This window comes from Saimiri boliviensis, chromosome 11 (genome assembly GCF_048565385.1).
Source record: "Saimiri boliviensis isolate mSaiBol1 chromosome 11, mSaiBol1.pri, whole genome shotgun sequence".
In the NCBI taxonomy this organism is placed as follows: domain Eukaryota; kingdom Metazoa; phylum Chordata; class Mammalia; order Primates; family Cebidae; genus Saimiri; species Saimiri boliviensis.
The window spans coordinates 9,312,942-9,331,174 of NC_133459.1; the positions used below are offsets into that span (position 1 = coordinate 9,312,942).

An 18,233-nucleotide genomic window follows, 5' to 3' on the forward strand; every position below is an offset into this window, starting at 1 on the left:
GTACTGCACTGCAGAGTTTAGCATGGATGTTAGGAGCAATGGAGAAATATTTTAAACAGGTATTTGTGTTTTAGAAAGATTTATCTGGCAGAAATAAAGAGAATGGATTGATATTGAAGAAATATGCTGAAGAAGGGAGGGAAGGAAGTTTTGTTTTTTTTTTTTTTGAGACAGAGTCTTGCTTTGTCACCCAGGCTGGAGTGCAGTGGCCTGATCTTGGGTCACCACAACCACCGCTTCCTGGGTTCAAGTGATTCTCTTGCCTCAGCCACCTGAGTAGCTGGGATTACAGGTGAATGCCACCATGCCCAGCTAATTTTTGTATTTTTAGTAGAGACGGGGTTTCACCGTGTTAGTCAGGCTGGTCTTGAACTCCTGACCATGTGATCTGCCCGCCTCAGTCTCCCAAAGTGCTGGGATTACAAGAGTGAGCCTCCGTGCCCAGCTAAAGAATTCTTTATTACAGTAATCTGATGCAAAAAGATAAAAGCTTTTTTTTTTTTTTGAGATGGAGTCTTGCTCCCATCTCTCAGGCTGGAGTACAGTGGTGCAATGCAACCTCCATCTCCCGGGTTCAAGTGATTCTCCTTCCTCAGCCTCCTAAGTAGTTGGAATTACAGGCATGTGCCACCATGCCCAGCTAATTTTTGTATTTTTAGTAGAAACAGGGTTTTGCCATGTTGGCCAGGCTGGTCTTGAACTCCTGACCTCAGGTAATCCAACCAATTCAGCCTCCCAAAATGCTAGGATTACAGATGAGAGCCACCATGCCTGGCCAGATAAAAGCTTTTTAAAGAATGCAAAGGTGGCCGGGTGCTATGGCTCACACCTGTAATCCCAGCACTTTGGGAGGCCGAGGCGGGTGGATCACAAAGTCAAGAGATCGAGACCTTCCTAGCCAACATGGTGAAACTCTGTCTCTGCTAAAAATGCAAAAATTAGCTGGGTGCGGTGGTACATACCTGTAGTCCCAGCTACTTGGGAGGCTGAGGCAGGAGAATCCCTTGAACCCTGGAGGTGAAGGTTGCAGTGAGCCAAGATCACACCACTATAGTCCAGCCTGGTGACAGAACGAGACTCTATCTCAAAAAAAAAAAGGCAGAGGTATATGGGATGAGGAGGAAGGGGAATCTGGCTGGATACTGCCTTCTTCTCCAGGGCTTCATTTAGTCATTGAGTTTTTGTTTTTGTTTTGTTTTACATTTACTAGTTTATTAGAAAGGATAGTACAAAGGAGATCAGTGGACAGAAGATGGATAAATACATAGGGAGAGGAGATGTGGAGCTTCCATGCCCTCTCTGGGAACCCAGCCCTTCAAGAGTCTCCACCTGTTCAGCTATCCAGAGGCTCCTGGCTGTTGACATTTTATGTTCAGTTTGCACTTCTCTTTCTCTTCTTTAGTGCCTGCAACTTCTCACCCACACTTTCAACAGAGAATTCAGCCAGGTGCATAGTAGCATCAGTGACTGTAAGGTAAGCACATTAAAGCTGTAATTTTTAGCCAGTGTGTTGATAACTGATTTCTCCACAGCAACCCAGATTACCTATTCCTGGTTTATGCTGGTTTTTGGCAGCTGGACACATGGGCATAGCATTGTATTTCAAAATGTATGACATACTATGCTGGTATTCATTCTGATTTTTCAGTCAGAACACTGACTTCTAAAGATAAAAGTATTCCTTTGTGTCTCTTAGAGTGATTAGAAGATGGGAAACGGGCGGGGCGCGGTGGCTCAAGCCTGTAATCCCAGCACTTTGGGAGGCCAAGGCGGGTGGATCATGAGGTCAAGAGATCGAGACCATCCTGGTCAACATGGTGAAACCCCGTCTCTACTAAAAATACAAAAAATTAGCTGGGCATGGTGGTGCGTACCTGTAATCCCAGCTACTCAGGAGGCTGAGGCAGGAGAATTGCCTGAACCCAGGAGGCGGAGGTTGCGGTGAGCCGAGATCGCGCCATTGCACTCCAGCCTGGGTAACAAGAGTGAAAATCCGTCTCAAAAAAAGAAGATGGGAAATATTTTGGCTTTTTCATGAATCCTTCGGAGGAGAATATTCCATAGGGAAGTAGTATGTTATTCTATGCCAGGGTACAAAGAAACCCTGAGGTTCTTGGTGGCATAAATTTTTATTGACTTTGACAAAGGGTGAGGTTAAACACTTGAGAATGTTTCTGTGTCATTCACTCAGTTCTAGTGAGCTTAACCTTGAATGCTCCAAGCTCATTCCTGCCTTGGGGTCTTTGCACACCTGCTATTTATTTGCCTGGAATTGCCTTTCTCTAGGTATTCCCATGGTTGGCTCCCCTCCCTCCCTCCCTCCCTCCCTTCCTTCCTTCCTTCCTTCCTTTTCCTTCCCTTTCCTTACTTTTCTTTCTTTTCTTTCTTTCTTTCTTTTTTTTTGAGACGGAGTTTTGCTTTTGCTCTGTTGCCCAGGATGGAGTACAATGGTGCAATCCTGGCTCACTGCAACCTCCACCTCCTGGGCTCAAGCGATTCTCCTCCCAAGTAGCTGGGATTACAGGCATGCACCACCACGCCCAGCCAACTTTTGTATTTTTAGTACAGGTAGGGTTTCACCATGTTGGCCAGGCTCATTTTGAACTCCTGATTTAGGTGATCCACCCACCTCGGCCTCCCAAAGCACTGGGCTTACGGGTGTAAACTACCACACCTGGCCTCTCTTGTTTTTCTACTCCATTATCACCTCCTGTGAGTGGATTCTGTTAACCACCGGGTAATAAATCTGACAGCTCTCTGAAATTTTTTACCCACCTCTCTTTCCTATTTTTTTTTCCCCTATAGCACTAATTACTACCTGATGCTTTTTTCTTTTCTTTTCTTTTTTTTTTTTTTTTTTTTTTTTTTTTTGGAGATCGAGTCTTGCTCCGTCGTCGCTTAGGCTGGAGTGCAGTGGCGCAATCTCAGCTTACTGCATCCTCCGCCTCCCGGATTTAAGCATTTCTTTTGCCTCAGCTTTTCAAGTAGCTGGAACTACAGGTGCGTGCCACTACGCCTGGCTAATTTTTTGTATTTTTAGTAGAGACAGGGTTTCACCGTGTTAGCCAGGATGGTCTCTCATCTCCTGACCTCGTGATCTGCCTGCCTCAGCCTCCCAAAGTGCTGGGATCACAGGCGTGAGCCACTGCACCTGGCCTATGTGATGCTTTTTAAAGTGTTTGTTGAGTGGTTTATTGTCTGTCTTAAGCTCCAGGGAAGTAAATATTCTGCCATGTTATTAGAACATTGCCTGGCACATGGAAGGTGCTCCATTCACATACATAAAGTTAACTTAATTCAGGGGCTGGGTGTGGTGGCTCATACCTGTAATCCTAGCACTTTGAGAGGCCAAAGTGAGATGATCACTTGAGGCCAGTAGGTTGATACCAACCTGGACAATATAGCAATACCCTATCTCTACAAAACATTTTGAAAAATTAGCCAAATGTGGTGGCATACACCTATAGTCCTAGCTACCCAGGAGGCCAAGGCAGGATTGCCTGAGCCCAAGAGTTTGAGGCTGTAGTGAGGTATGGTTGTGCCATTGCACCCCAGCCTGGGCAACAGTATTTTTTTGTCTCTTAATAATAATGGGCTGGGCGCGGTGGCTCACGCCTGTAATCCCAGGTACATCACCTGAGGTCTGGAGTTTGAGACCAGCCTAACAAACATGTTGAAACCCCATCTCTACTAAAAATACAAAACTAACCAGATGTAGTGATGCATGCCTGTAATCTCAGCTGCTCAGGAGACTGAGGCAGGAGAATCACTTGAACCTGGGAGGCAGAGGTTGCAGTAAACTAAGATCGTGCCATTGCACTCCAGCCTGGACAACAAGAGCAAAACTCCGTCTCAAAATGAAAATAATAATGTGGCTGGGTGCAGTGGCTGACACCTGTAATCCCAGCACTTTGGGAGGGTGAGGTGAATGGATCACTTGAGGTCAGGAGTTCGAGACCAGCCTGGCCAACATATAGTGAAACCCTGTTTCTACTAAAAAATACAAAAATTAGCTGGACATGGTGGTGCATGCCTATAGTCCCAGCTATCTGGGAAGCTGAGGCAGGAGAATTTCTTAAAACCAGGAGGTGGAGGTTACAGTCAGCTGAGATAGTGCCACTGCACTCCAGCATCGACAACAGAGTGAGACTCCATCTCTCAAAATAATAATAAAGCAGGAGAGGCTGGTCACAGTGGCTCACATCTGTAATCTTGCCAGTTTGTGAGGTCAAGGTCGATGTATCTCTTGAGGCCAAGACTTCAAGACCACTCTGGGCAACATGACAAGACCCCATCCCCACAAAAAATACAAAAATTAGTTGGGCGTGGTGGTGTGCACCTGTAGTCCCAGCTACTTAGGAAGCTGAGATGGGAGGATAACTTGAGTCCTGGAGGTTGAGGCTGTAGTGAGCCAACATCATACCACCTCACTCCAGCCTGGTAGACACAGCAAGTCCTTATCTTGAAAAAGAAAGTAATAGTAATAATAATGCAGGAGGGCAGTCGGAATATAAAAAACCAACCTTGCCTCTTTTATAAGTGTCTTGATTCTTAGTGTGGCACTTAGGCCATAAAGTATTTGTAGGCTTCTTTTCTTTCTTTTTAAAAACATTTTCACCAGTTGTGGTGGTACATGCTTGTAGTCCCAGCTACTCAGGAAGCACAGGAGGATCACTTGAGCCCAGGAGTTGGAGGCCGCAGGAAGCTAGGTTGCGTCACTGCACTCCAACCTAGGCAACGGAGCAAGGCCTTATCTCTTAAAATTTTATCTATGTATTTATTTATTGAGAAATTAATCATTGTACAATAGGCTTGTTTTCTTAAATGACCTTTTGAAACAAAATGTATCAAAGCAAGGCTCTGGTTGTTGAAACTCCCTATTTTTATTGTAAAGGCAGCTTTTTTCAGCTGAATGTAACTTGTAGTGTTCTGTTTGCTTCCAGTTGTCTGATATCTCTCCAATTGGACGGGATCCCTCTGAGTCCAGTTTCAGCAGTGCCACCCTTACCCCCTCCTCCACCTGCCCCTCTTTGGTAGACTCTAGAAGCAACTCTCTGGATCAGAAGTAAGTACCCAGATTTCACTGAGAGAAGCCAATTTAAGAACCAAGGAAAATGTCAATCTTCCTCTAGCTCAATGGTTCTCGACTGAAGGCATCATTTTGGAAATGTGTGGGAGCCTTTTTGGCTATCACGGTGACTGGAGAGGTGCCAGTTACTGGCATCTCTTCACATTGTAGTTTACTAACGTTCTGCATCCTCAGCTCATTGGTGAATGTCTTCATCCCTTTCTGCTAGTTTTGTCCTCCATTCCTACCCCTGCTTATCTCCCCAGTCATAATATCATAGGAAGTCCTACCTTGGGAAAAATATTTTGAAACTGTTTAGAAAAAAATATTTTGATGCCACTGCAAAATATGTAGGTAAGAAAAATAAAGACAAGGCCAGGTGAGGTGGCTCCCAGTGCTTTGAGATACCAAGGCGGGAGAATTGCTTGAGGCTGGGAATTTGAGACCAGCCTGGGCAACACAGCAAGATGCTGTCTTTACAAAAGATAATATAGGCATGGTGGCCTGTGCCTGTGGTCCCAGCTATACTCAGGAGGCTGAAGTGGAAGGATCTCTTGAATCCAGGAATTCAAGGTTGCAGTGAGGTTTTATTATTGCACCACGGCATTCCACCCTGGGCAACAGAGCAAGACCCTTTCCTTAGAGAAAGAAAAAGACAAATTTGGTCAGGCACGGTGGTTCACGCCTGTAATCCCAGCACTTTGGGAGGCTGAGGTGGGCAGATCACCTGAGGTCAGGAGTTCGAGAGCAGCTTGACCAACATGGAGAAACCCCGTCTCCACTGAATATACAAAAAAAAAGGCCGGGCGCCGTGGCTCAAGCCTGTAATCCCAGCACTTTGGGAGGCCGAGGCGGGTGGATCACAAGGTCAAGAGATCGAGACCAACCTGGTCAACATGGTGAAACCCCGTCTCTACTAAAAATACAAAAAATTAGCTGGGCATGGTGGCGCGTGCCTGTAATCCCAGCTACTCAGGAGGCTGAGGCGGGAGAATTGCCTGAACCCAGGAGGCGGAGGTTGCGGTGAGCCGAGATCGCGCCATTGCACTCCAGCCTGGGTAACGAACGAGCGAAACTCCATCTCAAAAAAAAAAAAAAAAAAAAAAAAAAAATTAGCCAGGCATGGTGGCGCATGCCTGTAATTCCAGCTACTCAGGAGGCTGAGGCAGGAGAATCGCTTGAACCTGGAAGGCAGAGGTTGCAGTGAGCCAAGATCGCACCATTGCACTCCAGCATAGGCAACAAGAGCCAAACTCCATCTCAAAAAAAAAAGACAATTTTAGCCTAGAATCCATGATTATCATGATAATCAATTCTTTGCAATGTACCCTCAAACTCTTGTGCATCTTTATCAATTATGCTCACCCGATATTATCCACCTATCTTATTGTACCAACACTGACACAGGCAAAGGTGGCTGGAGAATATAACACAACCAAGTCATTTCATTAAATTTAGGATGCCACAGACTGTAGGGACTATTTTATATACTACTAAGAAGAAAAAGCATTGGCTGGGAACGGTGGCTCATGCCTGTAACCCCAGTACTTTGGGAGGCCAAGGCAGCTGGATCACCTGAGGTCAGGAGTTTAAGACCAGCCTAACCAACATGGTGAAACGCTGTCTCTACTAAAATACAAAAATTATTCAGGTATGGTGGCACATGCCTGTAATCCCAGCTACTTGGGAGGCTGAGGCAGGAGAATCACTTGAACCTGGGAGGCGGAAGTTGCAGTAAGCTGAGATTGTGCCATTGCACTCCATTTGAATCCCAATTTAAGAAATGGTGGCTGAGTGTGATAGCTCATACCTGTAATTCCAGCACTTTGTGGGGCTGAGGATGGAGAATTGCTTCAGCCCACAAATTTGAGACCAGCCTGGGCAACATAGACCCTCATCTCTAGAAAAAACAAATAGAATAGTTGGGCATGGTGGCATGCACCTGTGATTCCAGCTACTCAGGAGGCTGAGGTGGGAGAACTGTTTGAGCCTGGGAAGTCGAGGCTGCAGTGAACCATGATTGTACCACTGCACTCCAGCCTGAGTGACATAGCAAGACCCTCTCTCAAAAAAAAATCAGCCAGGTATAGGGGCACGAACCTGTAATCCCAGCTACTGGGAAGGCTGAGGCAGGAGGATTGCTTGAACCTGGGAGGTGGAGGTTGCATTGACCCAAGATTGTGCAGCTGCATGCCAGCTCAGATAACAGAGTGAGACTCTATTTCAAAAAAAATAATGATAAAGTATAAAACATTTTAAAATTGGCTTTTTAAAATTAGTGAGATACAGTTAATTATGCTAGACTGGAGAGCGCTAGAGAGGTGCTAGCTACTGGCATCTCTTTACATTGTAGCTTACTAACCTTCTGCATCCTCAACTCATTGATGACTCTCTTCTTCATCCCTTTCTGGATGAAGTTTTGTCCTCCATTCCTACCCAGATATAAAGTCTGATACAATACAGAGTGTAGGAATTTATTTCCCCCACAATAGTGACAAGGGCTGGTCCAGGTCAGTGGTGCAGTTCTGCTCTGCACGGCCATTCAGGCTCTTTCCATTTGTTTGCTTTCTCTGGCATTTTCTAAAGCAGTGGCCCTCTGAGACTTCAGTGTACATCATCATCTCCTGGGAGGCTTATTAAAGCACCCATGGCTCAACCCCACCCAGAGTTTCTCATTCTGTAGGTCTGGCTTGGAGTCTAAGAATTTGAGTTTCTGAGTTTCCCAGGTAAAGCTGCTGCTGCTGGCCAGGAGCACACTTTGAGAAACATCACTTTTGGTGTAGCCATGGGACTAAAAAGAAACATAAGGGAATAGAGTTCATATTCCAGATAATGTATGTGTTCAGAGGGCTTTAATACAGGCAGAGAGACTGTGACTTAGTAGTCATCAGTGATCAATTTCCTTTCATAACTTTAGAAGGATGACACCAGTTGAATTCAGAGTTTACTTTCTGAAGCCAGCTTGTCTCCTCAGCTGAGCTGTCTGAAATTCAAGTTTGCAGCTGGGGTTTAGGGAGAGGCATTGTGTGTTCCTCCCAGTGAGACAGTACTCAGTACGCTTTGATCATAACTGATACTCTTGTTACCCTTTTCTTTCTAATCTCTCTCTTTTAAAGGACCCCAGAAGCCAATTCCCGGGCCTCTAGTCCCTGCCCAGAATTTGAACAGTTTCAGATTGTCCCAGCTGTGGAAACGCCCTATTTGGCCCGAGCAGGAAAGAATGAATTTCTCAATCTTGTTCCAGATATTGAAGAAATTAGACCAGGGTGAGTACTATATTGATCAGGAATGCCAGCTGTAAGAAACAAATCAACAGGAAGAATTGACTGGCTAGCTCTTCTCTATGGGGCCTATATTGTAGTCTGATGCAGGTTGAGTCTGTGGTGAGAGGGCTGGCCTGGGTTTCTCCAGTTGGATCTCATGATACATCTCCACCCTGGCATAGCATGTTGCCCTGGCACGGTTTTGCTCTTTTGCTGTATTACTTTGGCAGATAAGATGGGAGGCCAAATAGGTCATTTGCCTGTTTTGTTGAATCTAAGGACTTGGCCTAGGTGTGATGTATTTTGATGGTCCTTAGTTCATGATCATTGTCTTGTGAGAAACTAAATTTCTGCCATACTGTCCTTTTTAGCTCAGTGGTCTCTAAGAAGGGATACCTGCATTTCAAGGAGCCACTTTACAGTAACTGGGCTAAACATTTCGTCATCGTCCGTCGCCCTTATGTCTTCATCTATAACAGTGACAAAGACCCTGTGGAGCGTGGGATCATTAACCTGTCCACAGCACAAGTGGAGTACAGCGAGGACCAGCAGGCCATGGTGAAGGTCTGTTCTCCCTGTCTTGGTTTTTTATCACCACATACGTCCTTCCCTTTTGAGTTCTGAACTCTCTGTTATGTAATGTGAAATTTCCCCTTTCTTTCTGATCTTGAACTTCCTGTGTGGTGTGCTCTATGCCTTGGGAATGTGGCAGGGCAGTCCCCATTGCTGTCTCTGTAGTAACTTTCTTGTCTGCCTGCATTTCTTTCAGACACCAAACACCTTTGCTGTCTGCACAAAGCACCGTGGGGTCCTTTTGCAAGCCCTCAATGACAAAGACATGAATGACTGGTTGTATGCCTTCAACCCACTTCTCGCTGGCACAATACGGTAAGAAGTCTTGCTCTGTCTCCCTGAAGTGCAGTGGTGTGATCTTGGCTCACTGTAGCCTCCACTCCCTGGTTCAAGTGATTCTCCTGACTCAGCCTTCCCAGTAGCTGAGTCTACAGGCATGCTTTATCATGCCTGGCTAATTTTTGTATTTTTTGTATAGGCAGGGTTTCACCATGTTGGCCAGGCCGGTCTTGAACTCCTGACCTCAAGTGATCTGCCCGCCTCGGCCTCCCAAAGTGCTGGGATTACAGGTGTGAGCCACTGTGCCCAGCCTAGAAGTTATTCTATGTTTTCTCTCTCTCTCTGGCTTTTGGCTTCAGAGATATCAGCATAAATAGGAAAGGAAGTATTTTTCAAATAAATTTAAAAGAGAGGAGGGACAGGAGTGTAAATCGGTTGTGGGGTGGTAATGAGGCCTCTGCACCTCATAAGACATCATGATGTTCTGAACCGCCAGGGAGACTGGTCACACATGTGCACCGATTATTTTCCTTCTTTGTCTTTTTGTTCTCAAGAGGTCTGCAGATGGGGTCCAGGGGACAGAGTAAAGGGAGGACAGTGAGAACCTCAGTGGTCTCCCAACCTCCAGCCCTGAGATTCAGCCTCAGGTTCTCTAAGGGTGTGTGTCACTGGGTCCCAGAGTAGAGATCCTAGAGGCCTAGGCCTGTGGTGCCAAATAGCAAGAGGCTCCAGGAGGGAGCCTCAGAGGGAGAGGACTGTGAGGGGGGCAACACTTAAACCCAGACTTCTAACCCTGCCTCCCCGTTTGTCCCCCATAGGTCAAAACTTTCCCGCAGATTCCCGAGCCAGCCGAAATACTGACTCTGCCGAGTGCCCTCACTCGCCTTCGAGAGATAAAGGAAGCGTTACCTCTCATTTCTCTTTGTGATTCTTGATGGTGACTCTTGTATGTAATCCTGTGGCTTAACTACTTTCTCCCTCCTTGTCCAGCACTTTTCTAGCTCTCCTGTTCCCCATCTCCATTGCTCTGTACTCTTATTTTTCCTGTGCTGAGAATCTTGTTAGTAGCATGTGGCCTAACAAAAGGAAAAAAATATTTTTTAAAACACACACACACAAACATAAAACCCTGAGGGGATCTGCTGAATCTCCAAATTACTGTGGGTGTACTTTGGCTTCCTTTTGTATGGTAGGTCCCCATCATGACCACCTCTGATGTCTGTGCTGCTGTCACCAGACACCTTTGTCTGTTTTTCAAGACAACATAATACTTTTTTTCCTTTTCTCTATTTGTGATATCACTTTAATTTTTCTTGGGTGGCTTAGAGACTAAGGGAGGAGACATCTGACCTTTTTAGAACCTGAGAGGAAAAAAAATCTTTTTTCCCCCTCTGTCTCTTTTTGTCATGGCTCATCCCTGCATTTCTAGTCAGGGGAAAGTGGCAGTGAGCATAGAACTGGGACAGTTACATTCTGAGTCAAAGTTGGGGCTTTTTTAGAGTGTGATTATGGGATTTTTAGTTACTGGTAGAGAGAGGAGAAGAGAGGCTTTTCAGTGGGCCTGGGACAGTGGCTGCTGTTGACGTCATGTGAAGGGAAATGCAAGGGATGCTTCTGGTGGATTTCTGGGGACCCCAGGGTTTAGCTGTGAGCCATGAAGGGGCCCCAGGCAGTGGGATTCTTGTAGCTCCTCGGCAGGAATTCTTGCCCACTGTTTTTTCTCTGTTAGGAGGGAGGTTCTTTTCTAGGAGTTTCTCAATTCTGTTCTTGGCGTTAGTGATGGTGGTGGTACAGTTGGAATTAATGCCATATCATACACAAGTGTTCCACAAGGCGGGAGTGTTTCACTTTCTGGTGATAAACTTGATGGTCATTGTTATGATTAAGATAATGCTGAGTAGACCGGGCATGGTGGCTCACGCTATAATGCCAACACTCTAGGAGGCCAAGGTGAGTGAATCACCTGAGGTCGGGAGTTAAAGACCAGCCTGACCAACATGGTGAAACCCCGTTTCTACTAAAAATACAGTTAGCCGGGTGTGGTGGCGGGCACTTGTAATCCCAGCAATTCGGGAGGCTGAGGCAGGAGAATTGCTTGAACCCGGGAGATTGAGGTTGCAGTGAGTGGAGATCGTACCACTGTACTCCAGCCTGAGTGACAGAGTGAGACTCCTTCTTGAAAAAGAAAAGATAATGCTGAGTAGTGACCTTATGATTGTTATAACTCCCTTCGATCAAAGAAATGTCACTTTCAAATGTAAACTTGGAAGTCTCCCTCTGAATTCAGCAGTCATTTTCATTGATGCTTGTCAAATTGAAGATGCTTTCAGTGATGCTTCTCTATACTCATAAATAAGCAAATGTGGCAGGCTTTCCTTTCTGGATCCCAGGATTAAAACTCACCCCAATCACTACTCCAAACAAAACAAAATATGCCCAGGGGGCACGGGTGAGCCGTCCAGGAAGTCTGGGCCCAGGATTCGTTGCTTGTCCCCTGCTGTCTCACCCCTCTTTGTTACTGGCTCTTCCCCATCTGGTGTGGAAGCACTGCCCAGGGAGAAAGGAATAAGCTTACTGCAGGACAGACCAGGTCATCTGGCTCTCAGAGACTGTCAGAGAAGATGATTCTTTCTCTTTCAGCTGCCACTAAGTTTTCCAGGATGAGAGGGGGCAAAAAAAGCCTCCAGGTGACTTCATTTGCTTTGCCAGTTGTCTTGGGATTGTTTCATACAATCCTTTATTTCCCTTGCTCAGACTTCTCTGTTTTACCATCGCTCAGGCATTCAGGAAAGTGTCTGCTCACTCCCACTTGCTGAGGTCCTTGGCCTTGAGGTTGCTGACTCTTAGGCGATAGGCAGCTGGATTACTTTCCGCTTCAGGCAGCAAAGGCCAGGGGCTCACACGCCTCTGCAGAGTTGTTGCTAGGGAGACTTGTGTCATCATCTACAGTCTTTTTTCTGACTTCCTAGTTGGGCTCATCTCTGAAGAACAGGTCTCCCAACTTCTGTTATTTTCTCTGCCTTTTGAAGAAGAGGAAAAGTTAATCGTGGAGAGAGAAAGGAGAGGGTAGAATCACAGGCTGGTTCTGTACCTGAAATGTGACCAGCGGAAACTCTATGGCGGATTTTTTTTTTAACTTTCTTTCTCCTGTTAAAACATAGGTCACTAACTGTGATGTTATTTGTTTTCTAAGTGAGATGTGAGATTTTTAAATGTAGTTAGAAGTTTCTTCATTGTCTGATGGACACAATATGCCCTTCTGGTGTATACTCAAACCAGCAGGATCTGTTGGTGCTTAGAGGTGGCTGCCTGGACTGGAATTAAATCTAATTTCGGCGAAATGAAGATGGAATTTAAAGGTCACTTTTAAAATTAAGTCATTGATGCTGCTGTTACAGAGTGTGACAGGATCCATGTCTGTGACACAGGACGGTGGAAGCCTGAGAGAGAGTGAAATTATGTGATATACTGAAATGACTTTTGTTTTTCTTCTAACTCAAAACAAAACTGGTTGGAAAGTCTTCGCTTTGGAAGTGTCAGACGTTAGACAGGCCAAACTGGACTGTCTGTTCATAGCATGCCCAGATAAAAAGGCCTCTTAGGGACCCGGAGGGAGCAGAATGGTTGTGTCCTGCATGTCTCTATCCTCTGGAGAGCCCCTGCTGTGGCTGGGAGGTGCAAACAGCCCCTGTTGGCCCCTAGCACATGCAGATTGGGTGCAACCTTTCCCAACAGAACCATCCCTGCTTTGAAGCTCTGAGAGAAGATTTATGGCAGGAACTGTTTGTGAGGCTCTAGCTGTTGCTGTTGTGGTGGGAAAGTTAAGAAACTCAGCCCTTAAGGAAACTACCTTTATTTATTTATTTTCTTAAAGCACGCCTTTAAACAAGCAAAAAGTTTAAAAGGAAGAAAGAATTATTATGCAAATTCAGAGAAATTAGTGCTAGTTAAAACTAATCTCCTCCTTCTCTTCTCTCATCCTCCTTTCTCCCGCCAAAGCAAAATATGGCCTCACTACCAACCCCAGACCAGTGATCAGATCATCTCTGTCTGTGTGCCCGCCTGGGAGTCAGTCAGCGCTCAGGCCAGGACTGTGCAGGGCCAGCCAGCCCATGCGCTAGTCAGGAGCACAGGCCAGGGCTGTCTGTGGCAGCGGCTGGGCACCTGAGCCCCAGCTCATTGTTAAATATGCTGATGGCAAGGGGCAATGGAGTGAGGGTTCCCAACTAAGAACCACTATTATTTGATATTTTTCCCCTTCAGTCACATAGAGTTCAGATAACTGCACCTATTTTTATGGATTTTTCAGCTCATTTCAGATGAAAGAATTGTAAACTGTCTCTTGGGATCTAAAAACAAGGTGACTTTTCCTGGCACATATTCCAAAGCAAAGACTTTGTTGCCTGCTGCTTATTGTCTAATTTACAGGGATATTTAATTGTGTCGGGTCTATGTATATTTATACAGCTATACTTACTTGCACAGTGGATTGGCAGAGAAAGGATTCTCCAGTGTGCATACCCATCGGTACTTTTTCTGCATTTCTCTCATGCTGTGTCCTGCCCGGGTTCCAATGGACAGTAAGCAGGGCTTGTTTGTTTGACTTGGGTCTTTCAGTTTTCCTTTTGGTTCTCTTTTAAAAATGTGATTGTTAACCTGTTCCTTAAAAAGAAGATTCAGCTGGGCACAGTGGCTCATGCCTGTAATCCCAGCACTTTGGGAGGCTGAGGCAGGTGGATCACCTGAGGTCAGAAGTTTGAGACCAGCCTGGCCAACATGGTGAAACCCTGTTTCTACTAAGAATACAAAAAAGTAGCCAGGGGTGGTGGTAGGCGCCTGTAATCCCAGCTGCTCGGGAGGCTGAGGCAGGAGAATAGCTTGAACCCAGGGGGTAGAGGCTGCAGTGAGCCGAGATTGCACCATTGCACTGGACTCTTGTCTCAAAAAAAAAAAAAAAAAGAGAAGAAAAGAACAGTTTCACTGCTGCTCTCAGAAGGTTTGCTGGATGTGTTTACGTAGGACTCTAACTTGTGTGCACTACATTGTCCACCAGTGATTCACCCTGGTGTGTGGCCAGACCACGACTGTGTAGCAGGAATGTTTTAATTTGTGCTTCCTTAGTAAATTGAAATATCAGCCGAGAGATTATTTGCTGCTGCTGTTCAAAAGGCCATTTATGAAGTTAGTATTTAAGCCCCATAAAATCTTTAAAAAGCCTCCAGTCATTTAAAGTAAGAAATCAGAGTTGCTATAAAATTCATGTAAAAAACTGACAGCCAAACGACTGTGCTCAGACGGAAAGTCTGAGCTGAGGTTGGTCTCTTGCCAAACCCTGGTTGTTGTGTATTGTTTTTCATGTCTTCGAGTTAATTTTTTTTCATTCTGCCTATTCTGCCATCAGTTCACCTGAGGAGTCCATCAGGCTTCTTGTATTTAAGGCATCGTCTTAGATTCTGTGGCTCTAAAGTACTTGTCTGTTGAGATTTCAAGTCTCTTGTCGCCATCCTCACACATGACAACAAAACTCATAATGCATAAGTGGCCTTTTTGAACCAAGACTTTGCAAATTGACCTCTCCCCAGTGAAGGAGTTGAGCACATTAGCAACAATGTACATTATTAATTTTGGATTTTCATTTTCATGTTTTATTTTGTAAATATTATCTGATGTTTGGAGCTTGAGTATACAGATTGTAAATATAGTTCTTGTATTTGTACTAATTCTGATTCTTTTGCTGTATAGCCTTAGATGTGCAACGCAGACATTATCTAACTGTGTATGGTAACCTTGCATCACAGAACTATTAGTGAACGAGGTAAAAATAATAAAAGTACAACCAGTGCATCAGAAGGCTCTCAGTGTGCATTTATTCTTGCACCCCTTGAAAGGTAATTACACAAAGATGTCTTGACTTGTAAAGATGATACCTTTCTAAGACAGAAGTCATGATATCACCACTTACGTGTTCCTTTCTGATATTCAAAATGGTAGTTTTTATATAACCAAGAAAGCTAATAATGGTGCTATTTCTTTAAAAGCACTTTTCTCACAAAGATGTAAGTGGTTGTTTTAGATGGAAGATTTGTTGTTTTTCTCCTGAAGCCTCCTTATATGCCTTCTAGTAATTCCATAGTGTTGTGTTGGTTTTGTTTTTTTTCCTTTTGAGATAGAGCCTTGTTCTGTCACCCAGGCTGGAATGCAAAGGAGCAATCTTGGCTCACTGCAACCTCCACTTCCTGGGTTCAAGTGATTCTTCTGCCTCGGCCCCCTGAGTAACTGGGATCACAGGGGTGCACTAACACGCCTGGCTCATTTTTGTATTTTTATTTTTATTATTATTATTATTATTTTTAATTTTTTTTTTTTGAGACGGAGTTTCGCTCTTGTTACCCAGGCTGGAGTGCAATGGCGCGATCTCGGCTCACCGCAACCTCCGCCTCCTGGGCTCAGGCAATTCTCCTGCCTCAGCCTCCTAAGTAGCTGGGATTACAGGCACGCGCCACCACGCCCAGCTAGTTTTCTGTATTTTTAGTAGAGACAGGGTTTCACCATGTGGACCAGGATGGTCTCGATCTCTCGACCTCGTGATCCGCCCGCCTCGGCCTCCCAAAGTGCTGGGATTACAGGCTTGAGCCACCGTGCCCGGCTTTATTATTATTTTTTGAGATGAGTTTCACTCTTGTTGCCCAGGCTGGAGTGCAATGGCATGATCTCAACTCACCTCAACCTCCACCTCCCCAGTTCAAGTGATTCTCCTTCCTCAGCCTCCTGAGTAGCTGGGATTACAGGTGTCCGCCACCACACCTGGCTAATTTTTAAAATATTTTTAGTAGAGACGGGGTTTCACCATGTTGACCAGGATGGTCTCGATCTCTTGACCTTGTGATCCACCCTCCTCGGCCTCCCAAAGTGCTGGGATTACAGGCTTGAGCCACCGCGCCCGGCTAGAACCACCTGTCTTAAAAAATAATAATAATAATAAGGCCAAGTGTGGTGGCTTACACCTGTAATCCCAGCACTTTGAGAGGCTGAGGCAGGAGGATCACTTGTAGCCAGAGTTCAAAACCAGCCTGGCAACTTAGTGAGCCCCTATCTCTACAAAAAAAAAAAAATTAACTGGGCAGAGTAGTACATACCTGTTGCTCCAGCTACTCAGAAAGCTGAGGTGAGAGGATCCCTTGAGCCCAGGAGTTTGAGGCTGCAGTTAGCTATGATGATGCCACAGCACTGGCGTCTGGGTGACAGAGCAAGACCCTGTATCAAAAAAAAAAAAAAAAAAAAAAAAGAGCTGGGCATACTGGCATGTGTCTGTAAATTCCAGCTATTTGAAAGGCATCATTTCATACAGATGGCTCTGACCCCAGGAGTTCCAAACCAGCCCAGGCAACAGGGCAAGACCCTGTCTCAAAAAAAAAAAAAAAAAAAAAAAAAGAAAGAAAAAAAAAGTACTCTTTCTACCTAAAATATATTCAGGCCATGTGAGTTCAGCTACAAGAATTATGTAGTGAGTGAGTGTCAGAGCTGGGATTTTTAAATCTGCCCTAACTGATACGTTGCTTTACACACCCTCTTACGTAAGTCAAACAAGGATTCCACCCTGGGACATGTGCATAGAGGACTGTTTCTGTAGAACTTGAGCTCATGCTCTGATTTGGGATTTGGGGAGTTAGGGCAAGCCAGAAGGTTTTTCTGGTGGATAATAATGTGTGTTGACTTTCTCAGGCATTTTAAGCGAAGCACTTGAGTTTCTAAAAACTGAAAGCTAAAAGTCAGCATGACACAGCTGTAGCAAGCCCTGGCTGGATTCTGTTCATCCCCAGGGGAAGACTCGCCTTTGTTCCAGCCCTGCCCTCCTAAGCCAGTTTGCTGATTTTCCAGCAATTCTGGGAAGCAATAGTTTTTGCTGCTGCTGAGAACCTTAACACAGAAATGGAAAGTTTGTGTAGCATGTAACATTATTAGAAGGGAAAGAAAGGACTATATGATTAGATACATACTGATTTTATGCAATATGTTTGCATAAAATGAGGTCTCCCGTGGTAACTTGGTGAAAGTGTCACATTGACTCAGCATAATTTCTCCCGTTGCTGAATCTCAGACTAGAGCAATCAATTTGTTCCTGCAATAAAGTCTGAGTTCCTTGTAACTCAGCCTCATAGAAAGAGGAAGTAGTTGCAACAAAGTTAAAAGGGATGCCTGTTACCAAGGTTCTCTTAAGGGAGCCATTGTGTAAAGTCCTACTTGTGAAATTTCTGCAAGTACTGTTTGTTCTCCAAAACCCAGCTTCCCATCGAAGGTCAATTAAGTGTCTCTAAAATGCAGAGATCCCCAGGTTCACTGGGAACACAGTCACTTAGAGTATCCATGACCATGTCCTGCTAAACCTATTGTGAAACAATGCCGGGCTCAGCCCTAGCAGGTAGACTTGGGTTAAAGTTCACCTGTGCCACTAACTAGCTGGAAGTGCAACTTCTCTGAGCCAAGTTTCTTTGTCACATTAGAGAATATTAATAATGGCATATGAAAATTGTGCAGCAGTCTGAAGTTTGCAAGGAACTTTCATGGACATTAGCTCATTTTGCGGTGCCCACCCTGGGAAGGAATCGGGACCGGCAGGCAGTGGCATCCCACTCGTCAAGCAGCCTGAGAATTGCTGTAAGCCTCTGGGGCAGGGCAGAAGTTTGAGGAGGCTCTCAGACCTTTGGTCCTTTTTTGGAGACATACTGATCTCGGCTCACTGCAACCTCTGCCCCCACTGGGTTCAAGCAATTGTGCCTCAGCCGCCCGAGTAGCTGTGACTACAGGGCGCACCACCACGCCCAGCTAATTTTTGTATTTTTAGTAGAGATGGGCTTTCAGCCTATTAGCCGTGGCTGGAATCAAACTCCTGACTTCAGGTGATCCTCCCACCTTAGCCTCCAAAGTGCTGGGACTACAGGCGTAAGACACCGCGCCCGGCCCTTTCATCCTTTTTATTGAGGCTTCTCTACATTTTCTGATCCTCAGTCTCCTTACTTGCTATAAGGCGGAGGTCCCAAATCCACCTGCCT

At 45.3% G+C, this 18,233-nt stretch overlaps 1 protein-coding gene across 14 annotated transcripts in view; it reads left to right on the plus strand.

The window, feature by feature from the left end:
• The window catches only part of KIF1B (kinesin family member 1B), a 183,698-nt gene extending 173,244 nt beyond the window's left edge, over positions 1-10,454 (plus strand). For all 14 annotated transcript variants that reach the window (XM_039473782.2, XM_039473784.2, XM_039473793.2 and 11 more), the window contains 6 exons: positions 1,403-1,474; positions 4,944-5,065; positions 8,185-8,334; positions 8,703-8,895; positions 9,101-9,219; positions 10,002-10,454. In XM_039473782.2, the coding sequence (XP_039329716.1) occupies positions 1,403-1,474; positions 4,944-5,065; positions 8,185-8,334; positions 8,703-8,895; positions 9,101-9,219; positions 10,002-10,044 (699 nt within the window). In that variant the 3' untranslated portion in view covers positions 10,045-10,454. The remainder of the gene's footprint in view (positions 1-1,402; positions 1,475-4,943; positions 5,066-8,184; positions 8,335-8,702; positions 8,896-9,100; positions 9,220-10,001) is intronic.
• Positions 10,455-18,233: the final 7,779 nt, after the last annotated feature.